This window comes from Pristis pectinata, chromosome 1 (assembly GCF_009764475.1).
Source record: "Pristis pectinata isolate sPriPec2 chromosome 1, sPriPec2.1.pri, whole genome shotgun sequence".
In the NCBI taxonomy this organism is placed as follows: domain Eukaryota; kingdom Metazoa; phylum Chordata; class Chondrichthyes; order Rhinopristiformes; family Pristidae; genus Pristis; species Pristis pectinata.
Genome location: NC_067405.1, coordinates 69,148,505 through 69,168,347, shown reverse-complemented (window position 1 = coordinate 69,168,347; position 19,843 = coordinate 69,148,505). Strand labels below are relative to the sequence as shown.

At 44.6% G+C, this 19,843-nt stretch overlaps 1 protein-coding gene across 1 annotated transcript in view; it reads left to right on the top strand.

The window, feature by feature from the left end:
* The first annotated feature begins 2,047 nt into the window (after positions 1-2,047).
* The window catches only part of fastkd2 (FAST kinase domains 2), a 34,719-nt gene continuing 16,923 nt past the window's right edge, over positions 2,048-19,843 (top strand). Inside the window, exons 1-6 of the mRNA XM_052018301.1 lie at positions 2,048-2,142; positions 5,806-6,601; positions 10,199-10,302; positions 12,460-12,568; positions 17,411-17,534; positions 19,681-19,820. Of these exons, the coding sequence (XP_051874261.1) occupies positions 5,876-6,601; positions 10,199-10,302; positions 12,460-12,568; positions 17,411-17,534; positions 19,681-19,820 (1,203 nt within the window). The 5' untranslated portion in view covers positions 2,048-2,142; positions 5,806-5,875. The remainder of the gene's footprint in view (positions 2,143-5,805; positions 6,602-10,198; positions 10,303-12,459; positions 12,569-17,410; positions 17,535-19,680; positions 19,821-19,843) is intronic.

Sequence of the window (19,843 nt, the reverse complement as noted above, 5' to 3'; positions counted from 1 at the left end):
TGCTACCGGGGGGCCTATAGAATACTCCCAGTAGAGTAACAGCTCCTTTCTTGTTCATAACTTCCACCCATACTGACTCTAGAGAGGATCCTTCTACATTATCCACCCTTTCTGCAGCTGTAATAGTATCCCTGACCAGTAATGCCACCCCTCCTCCTTTCCCCCCCCCCATCCCTTTTAAAACACTGAAATCCAGGAATATTCAATATCCATTCCTGCCATGGTGACAGCCAAGTCTCTGCAAGAGCCACAATATCATAGTCCCATGTACTTATCCAAGCTCTCAGTTCATCACCCTTATTCCTGATACTTCTTGCATTTAAGTAAATGCACTTTAGCCCATCCACCTTTCTACTTTTATACCCTGTACTCTGCTTCTCCTTCCTCAAAGCCTCTCTACATTTTAGGTCTGACTTTTCCACATTCACTTCTTCTTCTGACCTATCCCTCTGGTTCCCATCCCCCTCGCAAACTAGTTTAAACAGCACCTCATCTTCCCACAAGGAATATTACTACCCTCAGGACTTAACCCTGAATTCAACAATTTCAGAAAATCAGGCTTTCCAGTTTGTATCAGGATTGGTCAGTTATGATGAAAGTTCATTAACCTTTAATGTAATCTCAATTTTTCTCTCTTCATGAATGCTATCTGACCCGCTGAGTATTTATGGTATTCTCTTTTATTTCAGCTTTCCAGCAACTGCTGTTTCGTATGTCACTGTTCTCACGTTGGTTTTTCTCCCCCCATCTTCATTCATCTTTTTGTATTTACATCTCCTTAAAGATCAGCTGTGGTTAGCAAGTCTTGACCACCTTTGCTCAGCCGGCACCACCACCACTTTGTATCATTCAGCCTCTTTTATCTCAGTCCTGTAACAGACATTCCCTTTGTTCTCTCCACCCCTGCCTTTTGTTTTGCACCTCAAAGCATGTTTAATTTTTAACTTCCTCTACTGCTGTTAAAACTGTTTCTCTTTCCACAGTTGCTACCTAATCCACTGAGTATTTCCAGCATTTTCTTCTTTTTTAATTTATAGGCAGCTACTCGGTCTCCCAAACATCCTTCACTATACAACTGGCTATTTCTACCTCAGTCTCTTTCATAAGCCGCCTTTAGTTCAGCATCTTTTTGTATCTCTAGTTAACAAAAATCTATCGATCTCTAATACATAAGCAACAAATGTTCTTGACTGTTTATATGAAACAGTACTTTTCTGATTTCACTCCTGGATGGATTAATTCTAATTTTAAAATTATATGTTTAAAATTATATTACGTTGCAGTTGTACAAGATGTTGGTGAGACTGCACTAGGAAGGTTGTGTGCAGTTTTGGTTGCCCTGTTATAGGAAGTGCATCACTAAACTGGAAAGAGTCCAGAGAAGATTTACGAGGATGCTGTCAAGATTTGAGGGCCTGAGCTATAGGGGAAGGTTGGGCAGGCTAGGACTTTATTCCTCGGAACATAGGAGAGTGAAGGGTGACCTTATAGAGGTGTATAAAATCATTATGGGGTATAAATAGGGTGAATACACACAGTCTTTTTCCCAGGGAAGGGGAATTAAAAACTGGAGGACATACGTTTAAGGTGAGAGGTGAAAGATTTAAAAGGGACCCGAGAATTAACTTCTTCATGTGGAGGGTAGATGGTATATGGAATGAGCTGCCTGAGAAAGTGGTTGAGGCAGGTACAATAACAACATTTAAAAGACATTTGGATAAGTAAATGGATAGGAGGAGTTCAGAGAGATATGAGACAAACGCGGGCAAATGTGACTTAACTTGGTGGGCACCATGGACGAGTTGGGCCGAAGGGACTGTTTCCATGCCGTATTACTCTATGACTCTAATTATAGCAGGGAAAAACACTAACGGAAAAAAGGCAGAAACGAGTCAAGCAAACGCGATGTAAAATAAAACACTACAGTTCGGTTTGGCAACCAGAGCGAGAAGCACTGATACAGAATTGGTGTTTGTTTCACAAGCTCAATAGACGCAACGACGTTCAAAACCTGCGCCAGATCAAACTAATCGTCACTTCCGCCTGTGACGCAATGTGAAACCGTTCCGCGCTTTTAGTGGGTCTTGCGTCATTTTTACGTTCCAGGATGGCGGTGCCCAGAGGACGGCTGGGGCGATGGAGGTGAGGGGTGAGGCGGGTTAGAAGGGGAGGTGATGGGGTGAGGGTGAGGCGGGAGGGAGGCGAGGGGGTGCGAGGGGGGTGGGGGGAAGGGTGAGGGCGAGGTGGGAGGTGGGGTGAGGATGAGAGGGGAGGGGGAGTTTTGAACCCGAGGCCGGGAGGCAGCCGGACCGGTCAACCGGGGTGGAGCGTGAGTGGGTCCTGAGAGGAGCAGGGCCGAGGCGGTGGGCAGAGACCAGTGGAGGAGTCTGCTGAGTGGGTCAGGGTTTGGCCCGAGGTGTCGCCTCCCGCCCAGGGAAGATCTTCGCCCCCGATCGGTGGCCGCAGTCTGCCTCCGTTTCCAAAATGTCACCGTCACCGCGGGTTGGTGGGTTAGGTCAGCCCATCCACTGCCATAAACACGTGTGCACGCCACCACCAGCGGCCTCGCCTCCTCTTAGCCACTCTCTCGGCATCGAGGATGACTTTCCTCCACTTCAGTTCTGAAGGTGGAAGATGCGATTTCATTCAACGTGGGATGGCCGTTGCACCACAGCCACCGTATGGCCTTGGTGGGTGAAGTCGTGATCCAATGGCAGGGACCAAGGTGATTCGAAAATTAGGCCGCGCTACACACGTGGATGCAGACGCACTCTACAGCACAGCGACATGGACCCAACCTTGGGTTTAAGAGGCCCTGCTTTGTTACAAAATTACAACTCCACCCAACTAGTATTAATCCCAACCCAATTTGAGTTGGAGGATTTGTTTTTGATACCCTTCACTCAACCCAAACTCCGATACATAATTCAACGTTTCAGGAACAGCTTCGTCCCCTCCACCATCAGATTTGCGAACGGTCCATGAACCGATGAACACTACCTCATTATTCCTCTTTTGCACTATTTATTTATTTTTGTAATTTATAGTAATTTTTATGTCTTACACTGTACTGCTGCTGCAAAACAACTAATTTTGTGACATATGTCAGTGATAATAAACCTGATTCTGGGAAATGTTTGGAAATATGAATTAGGAACAAAATGCTGGAAATACCAGCCAGGTCAGGCAGCACACAGCAAGCTCTCTCAAACACCAGTGTGCTATGACCAGATGTTGATTTTTTTTTAATTGATGATGTTGATTGAAGGATAACATTGTCCTGGACCCCAGAGAGTATTCTTATGCTGCTCCTTTAAAGGGCTTCAGTGGATTTCTTGCGTCCAGGAGAGTGAATAGACCAGACCCAAGCTGAATGTTCTATCCAAAAGATGGTTTGTCCAATAGCATAACACTCCCTTAATAGAGCATCAGTCTGGACCTTTGTGCCCAAGAATCTCAAGTGGTGATTGCTGGGAACATCTGACTCAAAGTGTTGCCCACTGAGCTACAGCTGACATACCTAAAATAGTAGCTGTTGTCCAGATTTTTTTCTTTTTTTCAGATTATGGGTATGTTTCTAGCAATAACAGCAGTTATCTCCCCCCATCCCCTCCATTCCTACTTACCAGGCCATCCATAACAGGAACTTGATGCCCACAAGGGTAATTTTGAACAGGAATTCTATTGGCATCTGAGGGAAATGAACTTGCAGGGCAGAGGGGATAGAGCAGGGGAATGGGACTGACTCTCAACAGTTGGTACCTCAGAGTGGCTTTCCGGGCCATCTCCATGGTGGGGTATGGGGGCAAGGAGAAGAGAACACAAGCAGACAAAGAATTCATCATCCTCTCCCGCTCGCCCCAGCTCACTTCCCTCTTTGAGTGAGTGTTATGTCTTTGACTTTGTATTGCAGTGTCAGGCCAGTCACTTGGTCTGAACAGTTCCTACAGTACAACCTAAAGGAGCTCACTAACCATGCAACATACCCATCCACTTCCAGCGCACTAGTTTCCAACCTCATTGCCAATAGTTTGAAAATAGATATACATAAATGTAATGAGTACTTACTGGAATGTATAATCTGGAGCTGGCTCAGTCCCTGCAAGTTAACAGGATCTCCATACCATTAGATCATCAGGACAGTGGAAGCAAAATTAACCCCACCTATAATATTGGTTAGACGTGGCCTCTTCTGTTTTTGAATGTCAAGTATTGCAATTCAACATTTATCAAGGTAGTCCCCCTATCTACAACATTTGCTGCAACAGTTCACCAAGACTCTTCTGACAGCGCCTTTCAAATATCTAAGCTGTATCACCTGGAAGGGCAGAGACAGCAGACCCATCAATGATGAGAGTACAGAACATTGAACAGTACAGCACAGGAACAGGCCCTTCAGCCCACGCTGTTGTGTTGAACTAATTAAACAAGTAGTTAAAAGCCTAACTAAACTAGTCCCTTCTGCCTACACAAGTCCATATCCCTCCATTCTCTGCATTATTCATGTGCTTATCTAATATCCTCTTAAATGCCTCTATCGTATTTGCCTCCACCCCTGGCAGCCCATTTCCAGGCACCCACCATTCTCTGTGTAAAAAAAACATGCCCTGTACATCTCCTTGAACTTACCCCCCTCTCACCTTAAATGCATGCCTACTAGTATTAGACAATTCGACTTTGGGGAAAATATACCAGCTGTCTATTTATGTCCCTCATAATTGTATGAACTTCTATCAGGTCTCTCCTCAGCCTCCACCACTCCAGAGAAAACAACCCAAGTTTGTCCAACCTCTCCTCATAGCACATGCCCTCTAATCCAGGCGGCATCCTGGTAAACCTCTTCTGCACTCTCTCCAAAGCCTTCACATCCTTCCTATACTGGGGCAACCAGAATTGAATGCAATACTCCAGATGCAGCCTAACCAGTTTTATAAAGATGCAACATAACTTCCTAACTCAAAGCCTCAGCTAATAAAGGCAAGCATGCCATACGCTGCCTTTACTACCCGCCTCCCCTCCTCGGACTCTGTCTTTACCTCTCGTTGTCTTAGTGAAGCAGCCAGCATAATCAAAGACCCCACCCACCTGGGACATTCTCTCTTCTCTCCTCTTCCGTCGAGTAGAAGATACAGGAGCCTGAGGGCACGTACCACCAGACTTAAGGACAGCTTCTACCCCACTGTGATAAGACTATTGAACAGTTCCCCTATACAATGAGATGGACTATGACCTCACGATCTACCTTGTTGTGACCTTGCACCTTATTGCACTGCACTTTCTCTGTAGCTGTGACACTTTACTCTGTACTGTTATTGTTTTTACCTGTACTACATCAATGCACTCTGTACTGACTCAATGTAACTGCTCTGTGTAATGAATTGACCTGTACGATCGGTTTGTAAGACAAGCTTTTCACTGTACCTCAGTACAAGTGACAATAATAAACCAATACCAATACCTATCAACTTGAGCAGCCACTTTCAGGGAGCTATGGACTTGGACCCCAAGTTTCCTCTGTACATCAACACTGTTAAGGGTCTTGCCATTAACAGTGTACTGTCCCTTTATATTTGATCTCCCAAAGTGCAACACATCACACTTAGCCAGATTAAACTGCATCTGCCATTTCTCCGCCCATATCGGCAACTGATCTATATCCCACTGTATCCTTTGGCGATCCACTACACTATCCACAATGCCACCAGTCTTCATATCATGTGAGAAATTGTGAGGTGATCACTTATAATGCCTTTGAAGTTTCATAACAACTGCGGCATTAACCATGTCTTTTTTTTCTTATAACAGCTTGTAAGGAAGCAGTGTTGCATAGTGCCAGTTGATGTGAGTTGGTTTCAGGCTGTTTGAGTGCCTCAACATGAATGCCCATCCAGCTGGAAGTCAGCTTGTTAGGATTTTGAGACTGTGCAGCTCTTTCTCTCGAGGATATACTGTAACTGGTTATGGAGATTGCAGCACTTTGATCCAAAAAAATGGATTTGTGTCATCGAGGACACAGAATGGCTTCCTTTACCATTTGAAAAATTGTCTGGGTTTAACTTTGTTCCGCTTCCAGTCTTCTGAAAGGATGCCCCACATTCCCAGTGAAGCAGAAGATGTAAATAACCATACCGGAGAAACCAAAGACTCTAGTGTTGTACCCACTCCTTCCATCAGCAGTTCAACAAACACGGCATCCTCCCAATACAGAGGACCGACCACTGAGGGTTCTTCCACAGATTGGAAAAGCATGTCACTAATGGAGAGGAGGCGATCTTGGGAACAATTCTGCGATGAGCTTCAGCAGTGCACCTCTCCCAGCGATGTGTTGGACTTGTACAGGCAGTCCCACGTGACCTGGAAACATATCAGCAACTCCCTGATGACACTGTGGGCAACGACAAAGAGAATGTCAGATGATCAGAAACGTTATGAGCGGAAGCTGATGTTTGAGCACCCAGTCTTTGAGGAGATTTGCCAGCAGGCCTTGAAGGAAGCTCAACTAATGAGCTGTAATGACTTGGTGTACAGCCTCTTCGCTTTGGTAAAAATAGGAGTATCCCAGCATAGCCGTCTTATTCATACACTGCTGAGAGTCTCCCAGGTAAATATGACGGCAGCTTATAATTGACCACTGAACAGAACTGTCGGCCGACTTGTTACAATATCACTTGTGATACAATATCACTTTATTTAAAAAAAATTCTTTCATAACATTTGTAATTTGGTTCCTCTGGTTGACGGAAGTGCAACAGGGGGTGTAAAGGTGGATATTAATTGACTGTAAGTTTCTGAAAATAACATTCCCAAATTTGTAGAGCCTTCCACCCAATTGCCATGCAACAGTAATATTCCAAAACTTGTGAATGATTATAATTAAGGAGAACTTTTAATTTAACTTAACTAATTTGATCAAGTTTCAGTACTAAACAGGGGTGTGCCTTTTATGACTAACAGGTGCCTTTGCTCTTGTACTGGCATTCTTAATCATGTATACATCTTAGAACTGGCTGTGGGTCAGTTGAATTTTTTTCAGGTTGTGATTGATAGATCTTTATTAGGTAGAGGTATTAAAGGATATAGAATAAAGGCAGGTAGGTGGGAATTGAGTAGCCGTGATTCATTTGAATGGTGGAACAGGATTGAATGTTCTCTTCCTAAGTTTTCTGCCTCAGTAAGAAACAGTGTCACAATCTGGGGGGAAATCTGACAGAATCAGAAGCAAAGTAATAGCTCATTTTGCAGAAGGAAGAAGCCTGACAAAGTACCTTGCCTCTGCTCATTTGTCAGATGTCTGATACCAGGTGGCTACTCTGTGAAGCCACAGTGATGATGTGCAGCCCAGATGCTGCAACGTCTTTGCACCCTGGGTAATTCCTGGACAGGGCAGTCTGATGGTGTCCATTTCCTTTCCATGTAACAGCCTACCACACCCGGTGTTACTAGGTGGTCTCCCATCCAAATACTAGCCTGACCTAAGTTTGGCTCTGAGATCAGGTGGGGATCTAGCATTAGCAGACTAGTAGCAGTCAGTCTTTGCAATTCAGATAAGCTGTAATAGTGGTTGATTCAAAGCCAAAGTCAAGTTTATTGTCATATTCACAAGTACGTGTATGCACTGGTGTAATGAAGAACTTACTTGCAGCAGCATCACAGGCACATTGCATCATATAAGCAGCACTCACAAAAAAAACATAAATTAAACATAAATTATGCACAATTTTTTACAAGAAGACACTATTGGAACAAAAAACACAAAGTCCATCGTAGTGCAAGGTGGTCATAGTGTTGCCAAATTGCAGTGATTTGGCATTTTGTCGGTTGGTTCAAGAACCGAATGATTGAAGGGAAGTCACTGTTCTTGAAGCTGGAGGCGTGGGACTTCAGGCTTCTGTACCTCCTGCCCGATGGTGATGGCATGATGTGGCAGGATATGAAATGATAGCATGGCCCGGATGGTGGGGCAGTTGAATTATTTATTAATACCTGTCACAGCTTGTTTCTTTGAGAACTTTAGTGCTATATAGCTCCTTCAGCTCATCTAGAAAGTGATTTTAACATTGACTATTCCAGCTATCATCTTTTACGCAAAGTGTGACTCCAACCAGTGGAAAGTTTTCTCAAGGATTTACAATTACTTCATTTTACTGGGGCTTCTTAATGCCACACTTGGTCAAGTGCTACCTTGATGTAGAGGGCAGCTGCTCTTATCTCACCCCTGGAGGTTGGCCCTTTGGTCCATGTTTGATAGCTGAAGAACACAAGCTGACTATCAATGAGCGAGTTATTGGTGACCAAGTGCTATTTGATATTATTCCCATCACTTTGATGATCGAAAGCAGATGGATCAGGTGGTAATTTGCCTGATTTGGATATTTTCCCTGCTTTTTGCAGAGAAGGCTAATGGCCAACATTCTGTTTCGTTGAACAGATGCCAGTGTTTCAGGCGAACTGAAATCAGAGAGTGGGTGCACTCTGTAGCCCAGGTGCTCCTCAGCACTGCTCCATGTGTGATCTGTTGCCATGAAAGTCTTGGGAACCCAGGAGTCAAAGTTCCCTCCTGACAGCATACCACCTCTGCTGGCTCCATTAGACAGGAAATACTCACCGATGCTGATTGGACATTGAATAAGAGGGTATGAACCTGTGACTTTGACCGCAGCTGGTCATTGCTTTCCATGTCTCTGTATGTGATTCTTGGTCTTGGCAAGGTGTTAGTGAGGAGGGCATGCAAGTGTCCTACCTGCCCCCCAACAATCAATCCTCTGAACACTGAATATAATTCAGACAAATAGGGACAGACTTTAAAATAAATTAGAGCATCAATCTGAGCTTCAAGATAAAGGCCACCACTACCTTGGGAGTACGAGGATTGGCTCACAAATGCCATGTTGTCTGTACTTTAACGAATTAAAAACAAACTAGTGAGAGTGTGACAATGTTTCTGTGTATGGTTTTAGACCGCAAATTGTTTTTCACGGAACAGTGGTCTTCAAAATTGGTAAATTGGCTTATTATTGTCAGATGTACCAAGGTACAGTGAAAAACTTTGTTTTGCATGCCATCCGTACATATCATTTCATTACAACAATGCATTGAGGTAGTACAAGGGAAAACAATAACAGAATGCAGAACAAAGTGTTGCAGCTACAGAGAAAGTGCAGTGCAGGCTGACAATAAGGTACAAGGCTATAACGAGGTAGATCATGAGGTCAAGAGACCATTTTATTGTACTAGGGGACCATTCAATATTCTTATAACAGCAGGATAGAAACTGTCCTTGAGCCTGGTGGTACGTGCTTTCAGGCTTTTGATCTTCTGCCCAATGGGAAGAGGAAGGAGAGAATGTCCGGGGTGGATGGGGTCTTTGATTATGTTAGCTGCTTTACTGAGGCAGTGAGAAGTGTAGACTGGAGGGGAAGCTGGTTTCCATGACGTGCTGAGCTGTATCCACAACCCTCTGCAGTTTCTTGTGGTCATGGATAGGATGCTTTCTATGGCGCATTGATAAAACTTGGTGAGGGTCAAAGGGGACATGCCAAATTTCTTTAGCCTCCTGAGGAAGTAGAAACACTGGTGAGCTTTTTTGACCGTGGGGTCAACTTGGTTGGACCAGGACAGGCTATTGGTGATGTTAACTCCTAGGAACTTGAAGCTTTCAACCCTCTCGACCTCAGCACTGTTGATGTAGTCAGGAGCGTGTGCACCACCCCCCCCTTCTTGAAGTCAATGACCAGCTCTTTTGCTGACATTGATGGAAAGGTTGTTGTCATGACACCATGTCACTAGGCTCTCTATCTCCTTCCTGTATTCCGACTCATCGTTATTTGAGATACGGCCCACTACGGTGGTGTCATCTGCAAACTCATAAATGGAGTTAGAGCAGAATCTGGCCACACAGTTGTGAGTATATAGGGAGTAGAGTAGGGGGCTGAGGACGCAGCCTTCGTGTTGAAATAGAAATTTGACAAATTGGTGTTTGTGATTGAACTATATTTTATTTCCTCTCCCATGCCATGTTAACTAATTGGCCTGTGTGTAATAGTTAAAAAAAATACAATTTTCTGAAACATACCAGTTAAACTCAGGGCTTTTTTATCTGCCACCATTAGTGTTACTACTAGACAGCAAGATGAATTTTAGGCATGTGTGTGACTGCAGAAAACATGCCATGTATTCAATGTGTCTGTGCTGCTTGTAGGAGCGTCTGAATGAGTTTGATGAGCGGGCTCTCTCAGTGCTGTCCAGCTGCTTGAGAACCATGGAGGAGAGTAAGAACGTCATTGCACTGCGGGCAGGTCTGAGGTAAGCTGGTGAAGTGCAAATCTACTCGCTGTAAAAGCATAATAGATTCCTGAGAATCTCCACAACTCAATGCAAATACTAGAATCCAAACACAGCCATGCTGGTATTCCTTTTATTCCTTGGAGTTTTACCGCACTCTTTAGGCCATTCAACCAGTTACACTGGTGTTTACACTCTATATGAGTCCCCTCTCGCCATATCTGTGTATACCTTCCCTTATGTGGTGTTTTTACCAAACTTCCCCTTGAAGGCATCTCTACTGCTTCCCAACTGTTGCAGAGACAGACAGCACAAAAACAGGTCCTTCAGCCCAACTCGTCCATGCTGACCCAGGTGCCGACCTGAGCTAGGCCCATTTGCCTGTGATAGGCCCATATCCCTCGAAACATTTTCTATCTATGTACCTGTCCAAATGTCTTTTAAAAGTTGTAATTGTACTCACCTCTGCCACTTCCTCAGGCAGCTCCTTCCATATACTCACCAACCTCTTTTTTTTAAAAATGCTGCCCTCATGTCCCTTTTAAATCTTTCCCCCTCACCTTAAACCTCTATACTCTCGTTTTAGACGTTTTGGGAAACAGACAGTGACCATCCACCTTATCTATGCTCTTCATGATTTTATAAACGTCCGTAAGGTCACCCCTCAGCTTCCTTGTAAACAGTCCCAGCCTATCCAATTTCTCCTTCTAACTCAAGCCCTCCAGTCTCAGCAACATCCTTGTGAACCTGTCCTGCACCATCGCTAGCTTAATCACATCCTTCCTATAGTATGACAACCAGAACTGCACACAATATTCCAGAGTGTATTCTCACCGGCGTCTTGTACAGATGTAACATGACGTCCCAACTCTTAGTGGGATTCATGTTTCCGCCACTCTCTGGGTAAAGAGGTTTTTCCTAATTTCCTGATTGGATTTAGCAACTTATTTATATTTGTGTCCCCAAGTTTTGAATTTCCCATCGTGAGTTGTACAGCACAGAAACAGACCTTTTGACCCACTGAGTCCAAGCTGACCATCAACCATCCACTTACACTAATCCTACACTAATCTTATTCTCTGCACATTCCCATCAACTTCCCCCAGATTCTACCACTCACCTACACACTAGGGGCAATTTACAGTGGCCACCTAACGTACAAACCCCCATGTCATTGGGATGTGGGAGGGAACTGGAGCACCCGGGGGAGACCCAGGAGGTCCAGGCAGAACCTGCAAACTCCACAGAGATAACACTTGAAGTTAGGATTGAACCCAGTCGTTGGAGCTATGAGGCAGTGGTCCTACTACCTGCTGCACCACTGTGCTGCCCTGGAACATCTTCTCTCTGCCTGTTTGTCAATCATTTTCATAATGTTAAAAATCCATTACCATCACCTCACTGTCACTTTCTTTCACGACATAAGAGCCCCAGGCTCTTCAATTTTTTCCCCCCTAATGGTAATAACATCTCGGTTCTGGTCTCATCCTTCTAATCTGTAATGCCCTTTATCCAGAGTCTGTTTACCTTAATGTATAAATTGGGTGTAATTTAATAATTTAGTGCAATAACGGTTTTAAATGTTGCCTTCTTTTACTGATTCTGAACAAAGTCCATGTTACTCTTTCCTTTGATAATCCTGGATTAAAAATTCTGCTCTGCCACTCCTGTCACACAGTGAGATTGGGAAACTGCACGTTTCTTGCACTCGATTCTGCATCTTCCCCAGGGTAATGGATGGAAAATTCTTGGTACAGGAGTCCAGATCAACCTGACATATAATATGTAGTATAAAAATAGAAAATGCTGGAAACACTCAGCAGATTGGGCAGCATCTGTGGAGAGAGGAACAGAGTTATTGTTTCAAGTCTGACGGAAACTCTGAGACCCATAATGTTAACTGTTTCTCTTTCCACAGATGCTGCCTGCCATGCTGAGTTTTTCTAGCATTTATTGTTTTAATTTCAGATTTCCAGCATTTGCAGTTTTTTTGTTTATCATAACTTCATACAAAGGCCCAGCATGCAGCAGGGAAGTGGCCTGGTAGAATTTATACACCAGTATTTACTTTGCTTGCCTAGATATGTATGCTTCCAAATTGAACCAGCTTCTGAAATGTTAAACTTTCACAACTGTAGAAAGAGAATTGGACATGGTGTTTGTTGTTGTTCCCGGCAGGCTACTTGTAGAACTGCGTATTCCAAACATTAAGACGGTGATGGCCTTGCAGACTATGATGAGATGTATTGGTAAAGAATCCCCACTGCCTCTAAAGAAGAAACTAGAGGTAGGACACTTTTTAATTCTCAGAATGGAGGTGTCACCACTTAAGTCAAGCCTTGTTATCCATCCCTTCCGACTCTTTGAGAAGGTGGTGGTGGAGTCAACCACATCCATATGGCAAATGGATGGGGTGGTAAAGAAAGGGTATGGCATGTTTTTGCCTTCATCAGTCAGGGCATTAAGTATAAAGGTTGGCTAGTCATGTTGCAGCTGTATAAAACTTTGGTGCAGCCGCATTTGGAGTATTGTGTGCAGACCTGATCGCCGCATTACAGGAAGGATGTGGAGGCTTTGGAGAGGGTGCGGAAGAGGATCACCAGGATGTTGCCTGGATTAGAGAGTATTGGCTACAAGGAGCGGTTGGACAAACTTTGGTTGTTTTCTCAGGAGAGTCAGAGGCTGAGGGGCGGCTTGATAGAAGTTTATAAAATTACGAGAGGCATAGATAGGGTAGATAGAGTCTTTTTCCCAGGGTGGAAATGTCAAATACTAGAGGGCATAGGTTTAAGATGAGAGGGGGAAAGTTTAAGAGAGCTTTACAAGGCAAGTTTTTTTTTACACAGAGGGTGATAGATGCCTGGAATGCACTGTCAGAGGAAGTGGTAGAAGCAGATGTGTCAGCAATGTTTAAGAGGCATTTAGACAGGCACATGAACAGGCAGGCGATGGAGAGACGTTGACCATGTGCAGGCAGATGGAATTAGTTAAGATTGGCATCATGGTTGGCACAGACATCATGGGCCGACGGGCCTTTTCCGTGCTGTACTGTTCTGTTCTAAGTCTAAGCCCAAAGTAAACAACAACCGTTCCACAAACAGTATAAATTAACAGTCTGAGAGCACAATGGTCACTTTTACGGAGACGCACTCTTTACTTCGTTACCATCTGTGGGAAAGAGCAGGAGCAAGTCTTTGAAAACCACTTTCCCCCCTGGCCTTCCTCTTCAGTGCATCCAAAAGTCCACTGCCAAGGCACTGACTGGGGTTGGTGACCGTGGCTGTCTATTTCTGTTCCCTTATGGGAGAAGGAAAAGAATGATCAATTTTCAAAAATCTAACAGAGAAAGTAGGTTGTGTTGGGCTAAAGGAGAATCCTTTACGACTCTGCGTAGGGGTGGACGGGAGTTGTGCATCACTTTGTATTTGGTGCCTTCTACAGTGAGCCTTTGGAAGGCACCGTGGAAGGAAATCATGGATGGAATGCTGAAACATTCCTCCAGACTTGCAGCATCTGAATTCTACAAATGGCATTGAAATGCGGAAGGGTTCAGTAAAAGTAGCACTGGTGGTAGCATCCCATTTCACTGGTTCATGTGCTGGGATAACTGATACTGTTATCTTAGTTCAACACATGGCTTGGTAATAGGAGGCAGAAAGTGATGAAAGAGTGTTGCTTTTGTGATTGGAAGCCTGCGACTGACTGTACCACAAGGATTAGTGCTGGGATCCTTGTGGGATATGAATGTAGGAGGTACGATTGGTAGGTTTGCAGATGATGGGAAAATTGGTGGTGTTGGTGATAGTGAGGAAGGTAGGCTTCAGCTACAGGACAATATTGATCAGCTAATAAATTGGATAGAGCAATGGCAGATGGAATTTAATCCTGATAAGTGTGAGGTGCTACATTTGGGGGGTGGGTGGGGGGGTTGCAGAGGGGAGTCTAATAAGGGTAGGAGAAATACCATGAGTGGTGGGTCCTAGAGACTGATGAGGAACAAAGGGACCTTAATGTACAAGTCCAGAGAAATCTAAAGGTGGAAACACAGATAGATAGGGTGGCGAAGAAGGCATGTGGGATGTTTGCTTTTGCTAGCCAGGACGTAGAGTATAAGAGCAGGGAGGTCTTGGTACAATTTTATAATACAGTGGTTAAGCTGGTATATTGTGTGCAATTCTGGTCATCACGCTATAGAATTGCACTGGAAGGGTGCAGAGGAGATTGTTGGCTGGGATGGAGCAGGTCAGTTATGAGGAAAGATTGGATAGGCTGGGTTTGTATTATAGATTCATAGAGTTATATATCATAGAAACAGGCCCTTCGGCCCAACTCGTCCATGCCGACCAAGATGCCTATCTAAGCCAATCCCATTTGGTTCCATTTGGCCCATGTCCCTCTGAACCTTTCCTATCTGTGTACCTGTCCAAATGTCTTTTAAATGTTGTAATTGTACCCTCCTCTACCACCTCCTCTGGCAGCTCGTTCCTTGAACCCACCACACTCTGTGGAAAAGCTTGCCCCTCAGATCCCCTTTAAATCTTTCCCCTCTCACCTTAAACCTATGCCCTATAGTTTTAGACTCCCCTATCCTAGGAAAATGACTGTGACTACTTACCCTATCTATGCCCCTCATTATTTTATAAACCTCTGTAAAGTCATCCCTCAGCCTCCTTCACTCCAGGAAAAAGAGTCCTTGGAGTGGAGGAGACTGAGGGAGGGGACCCGATAACAGTACACAAATTATGAGAGACATAGATAGGATAGGCAGTAAGAAACAATTCCCTGTGGCAGAGCTGTCTAAGACCAGAGGGCATAGGTTTAGGGTGAGCGGTTGAAGGTTTAGAGGGGATCTGGGGAAGAATCTTTTCACTCAGAAGGTGTTTGGGATCTGGAGTGCACACTCTGAGTGGGTGATGGAGGCACAGACTCTCACAACATTTAAGAAGCATCTGGACAAATAGCCATGGCATAGCAGGCTATGAATGAAGTGCTGGTAAATGGGATAAGTTCTTGATAAGTTCACGGACATGGTGGGGCAAAGGGTCTGTTTCTGTGCTGTATGATTGTATGATCTTCCATGCTGATAGGGAGCAGAAGAGGAGGGAAGTGAAGTAACAGTTACAGTTGTCAAACCCCATGTAGTAGGACTCGGCCCTGCCCCTTTGCCTCATTGCATCTTGGATGGTTTGAATTGCACAGTCACCCGAATGACAGCAGGGCAACAAGTCTTAGATCATATCACAGGGGATAGGTGAGATTTATACCCTCATGTTACAGAAAATTTGACTAATAAGTTCAAATGATTTAATTATTTGAAGTGACAATATTTCTCCTGATGGGAAAATAAGCCTAATTGAGGGAAAGTATCAGGAAGCACGGCCTTCACACAGGGTCACAGAAATCTGGAATCTTTCACTGTCATATCCTTCGCTCTCCAAAATATTTGGGGTGTTGGTGGGTTGGGGGGCGGGGAGGGGGGAGGCAGATCAACTGAGAACTTCAAACTGGGATTGGTAGATTTTTGTTGTGTAAAGAACACAAGAAAACAGGAGCAGGAGCAGGCCACTCGGCCCCTCAAGCCTGCCCTGCAACTCAATAAGATCATGGCTGATCTACCCCAGGCCTCAACTCCTCTTCTGTGCCAGTTCTCCATAGCTCTCAATTGCTCTATCTTTCAAATATTTATCTATCTCCACTTTAAATTTATCCAATGACCTGACCTCCACCACCCTCTGGGGCAGAAGATGCCAGAGATGCACTACCCTCTGAGAGAAGAAATTTCTACCCACCTCAGTTTTAAATGACCTGGCGATGAGGAGGTGTACAGGAGTGAGATAGGTCTGCTGGTTGAGTGGTGTTGCAACAACAACCTCGCACTCAATGTCAGTAAGACCAAGGAATTGATTGTGGACTTCAGGAAGGGGAAGTCGGGAGAACATACACCAGTCTTCATTGAGGGATCAGCGGTGGAAAGGGTGAGCAGCTTCAAGTTCCTGGGCATCAGCATCTCAGAGGATCTGTCCTGGGCCCAACACATTTATGCAATCACGAAGAACACCAGTGGCTCTACTTCATTAGGAGTTTGAGGAGATTTGGTATGTCACCAAAGAATCTTGCAAATTTCTATAGATGTGCAGTGGAGAGCATTCTGACTGGCTGCATCACAGCCTGGTATGGAGGCTCCAATGCACAGGATCGAAAGAGGCTGCAGAGGGTTGTAGACTCAGCCAGCTCCATCACAGGCACAACCCTCCCAGCCATAGAGGACATCTTCAAGAGGTGGCGCCTCAAGAAGGCGGCATCCATCATTAAGGACCCTCACCATCCCGGTCGTGCCCTCTTCACGTTACTACCATCGGAGAGGAGGTACAGGAGCCTGAAGACCCACACTCACAATGTTTTAGAAGCAGCTTCTTCCCCTCCTCCATCAGATTTCTGAACAGTCCATGAACCCACGAGAACACTACCTTGTTATTCCTCTTTTGCACTATTTATTTATTTTGTAACTTATAGTAATTTTTATGTCTTGCACTGTACTGCTGCCACAAAACAACAAATTTCCTGACTCTGACTCTGACTCTGATTCCTATCTTGTAGCTACGTCCCCTTGTTTGTGACTCTCCTACTAGTGAAAATATGTCGACATCTATTCTGTCAGGCCCCCTTAGGACCTTCTATGTTTCAATAAGGTCACCCTCATTCTTCTAAACTCCAAGGAATACAGCCCAAACGTCCTAGCCTCCAAGGTATTAAGGAATGTGAAACCAAGATAAGTAAATTGAATTCAGGTCCAGATCAGCTGCAGTCTAACTGAACGGTGATATAGGCTGAAGGAGGTGAGTGTGCTACTACTGTTTTCTGATGTAAACAGATAATTGGACAGTGTTTCAGTGACTGTGATGCAGAGCTTATCAACTGCTTTGTGTGGAGGATGCTACCAATTACAAGATGAATGTTACACTACTCCCACTTGATAGCTCTAAGTGGTGCTTCATCTATCATTGGCAATGACACTACCATTTTAAGGCTTTAGTCAAGTTACAAGGGGACATGTTGATTTATAGTATTAACCAACTTTGATTTAGACTGCTGTGAGATGATTTAAAGACTCTCACTTCCTGTTTCACAGAACAAAGCGCTGTCATTGCTGAATCAATTCACCCTTCCAAACTCTCAGTACATGTTCATCACGTTGGCAGTTATGGGCTACCGCTCGTACCCACTCTTAGAGGCTTGCAGTAACAGGGTTATCGGTAAGTCCACTCACTTTAACAATTCTCAACCTTCTCTTCAAACCCTTTCCAGTCCTGTTCCTCTCCATCTTTGCACTCGCCTACAATCTACAACCTTCCAAGATCTCCGAGTGCCTCCAACCCTGGCCCCTTGATCATCCCCAACTCTCTTTAAATGCCATTCCTGGGCATGGCTTCCGTTGCCTGAGTCCTAAGCCCTGGAATTCCCTCACCACTTCCCTCTTCTCCTGCAAGACTTTTTGTAAAATCTATTCTTTGAACTGAGGTTTTGGTTCCTTGTCCTAAAATCTCCTTGTGTTGCTAGATGACACAGTTTGTGTAATATCTTGGGGCAATTCAATACAATAAGGGCACTTTGCTGCAGTTATTGAATTGCATTTTTCAATAGCCCTCAATCATTCAACAAGAATACTTGTCAATGCCCAAGTTTGGGCATGCTGTAATATCGCAGACCATTCTTTTACTTTTATTTGTACAGCACAGTAACAGGCCCTTACGGTCCATTGAGCTCGCGCCGCCCAATTACACCCATGTTAACCTACTAACCTGTACGTCATTGGAATGTGGGTGGAAACCGGAGCACTGGAGGAAACCCACGCGGACTTGGGGAGAACATACAAACTCCATACAGACAGTGGCGGGAATTGAACCCCAATCGCTGGCGCTGTAATAGCATTACGCTAACCACTATGCTACCGTTCCGCCTTGTTCTGCAATTCCTCCTGTGTACTATCAGCTAACTTTCAGTGATGTTGAGAGATAATTATTAACTAGGACACTAGCCAACCCAACCCTTCTTCAAAATAGTGTTTTCAGGTATACACAGTGAACATGCTTATAGTATTTTCTGGGTATATACCAGTGATTGGGAAGTGGTTGTCTGCATAGTGATTTGGAGCCAACTATGTTGCATTGTCCATGTCTCTTTGTTTCCTGATTATTGAATTGGTGAGTGGATGGGACACCTTTGGCCCTGGATGGAGTATAGGATGGATTTCTCTTCCTCATGCTCAAATCCCTGCCAATACAGCCCTACAATCCTGTGACACCCCTGCAATCCTACACGTCTCTCTATTCATTTGCCCACCATTGTTGGTTGTGCCTTCAGGTGGCCAAGTCCTTAACTCTGCTCCTAAATCTCTCTGTCGCTCCTTAAAAGCTGTTTTTTTTCTTGTCCTAATCTCACTTTATGTGCCACATTGTCAAATCTTGTTTGATAATATTCCCGTGAAGCTTGCCTGGACATACTGTTGTTTTGAAGGCAGTTGTTGCTGAAGTTCACACTGCAGGTTCAGGTTAGGATTTCTGATGTGGTAAGGTGTTTGACACGGGCTGATCATTGAGGTGGGATACAAGGTAAATAAAACGCCAAATGCTGAAAGCGAAAGCACTCATGGGTCAGTAGCATCTTCAGAGGCAAAAAGAAGCAGATTAATGTTTCAGGCCGATGACCATTCATCAGAACTGGACGTTAAGGGATTAACAGCTTTTAAGTAAAATTATAAGTGAGACATAGCACGGAAACAGGTAGTTCAACCCACCAAGTCTATAGCAACGATCAAGCACCTATTTTGTTTTTACACCAGTCCTACTTTTATCCATTTTATTTTCCCTACATTCCTATCAACTCCCCCAGATTTTACCACTCACCTACACACTAGGGGCAATTTACAGCAGCCAGTTAACCTACCAACCCTTGTGTCTTTGGGATATTGGAGGAAACCGGAGCACCCAGAGGAAACCCAAGCAGTGACAGGGAGAACGTGCAAACTCCAAACAGGCAGCGCCAGAGGTCAGAACCGAACCTGGGTCACATTTGGAAAAGTAGAGTTGAGGAGAAGAACAAAAGGGAAGGTCTGTGATAGGATGGAGGGAGGAGAGATAGGCCAAGGAGTGTGTTAGTAAAGTGAGCAGAGGAACCAAAGGTGGGACCAGAGGAAGTGTAGATGGTTCTAACAGAGGGGAGGCAAGCATGAAGGAGCAGAGGAAGTGAGCCAAGCTCTCGTGACATGAGAATATGTCGGAGCAAAGTGGTAGGCATCACGGGTACCGGATTGCTTGACTGTGTAGATCTACTTTAAGAAAAAGAATTTAAGGAACTGTTCAATGTACGTAATACACGTATACAACCATTTAATTCCTGCAGAGAATATTCACGGCGTCCCATTTTGGCGACTTGTGCACCTTTTACAGTCGTGCAAGGACCTCAGTTATCGGAATGCTGCTCTCCTCACTGCTGCAGGCAACCACGTGGCTTCCATGCTGGCTATCTGGGAGGTTAAGCAGGTAAAGCACTTCCTAGAAATGTC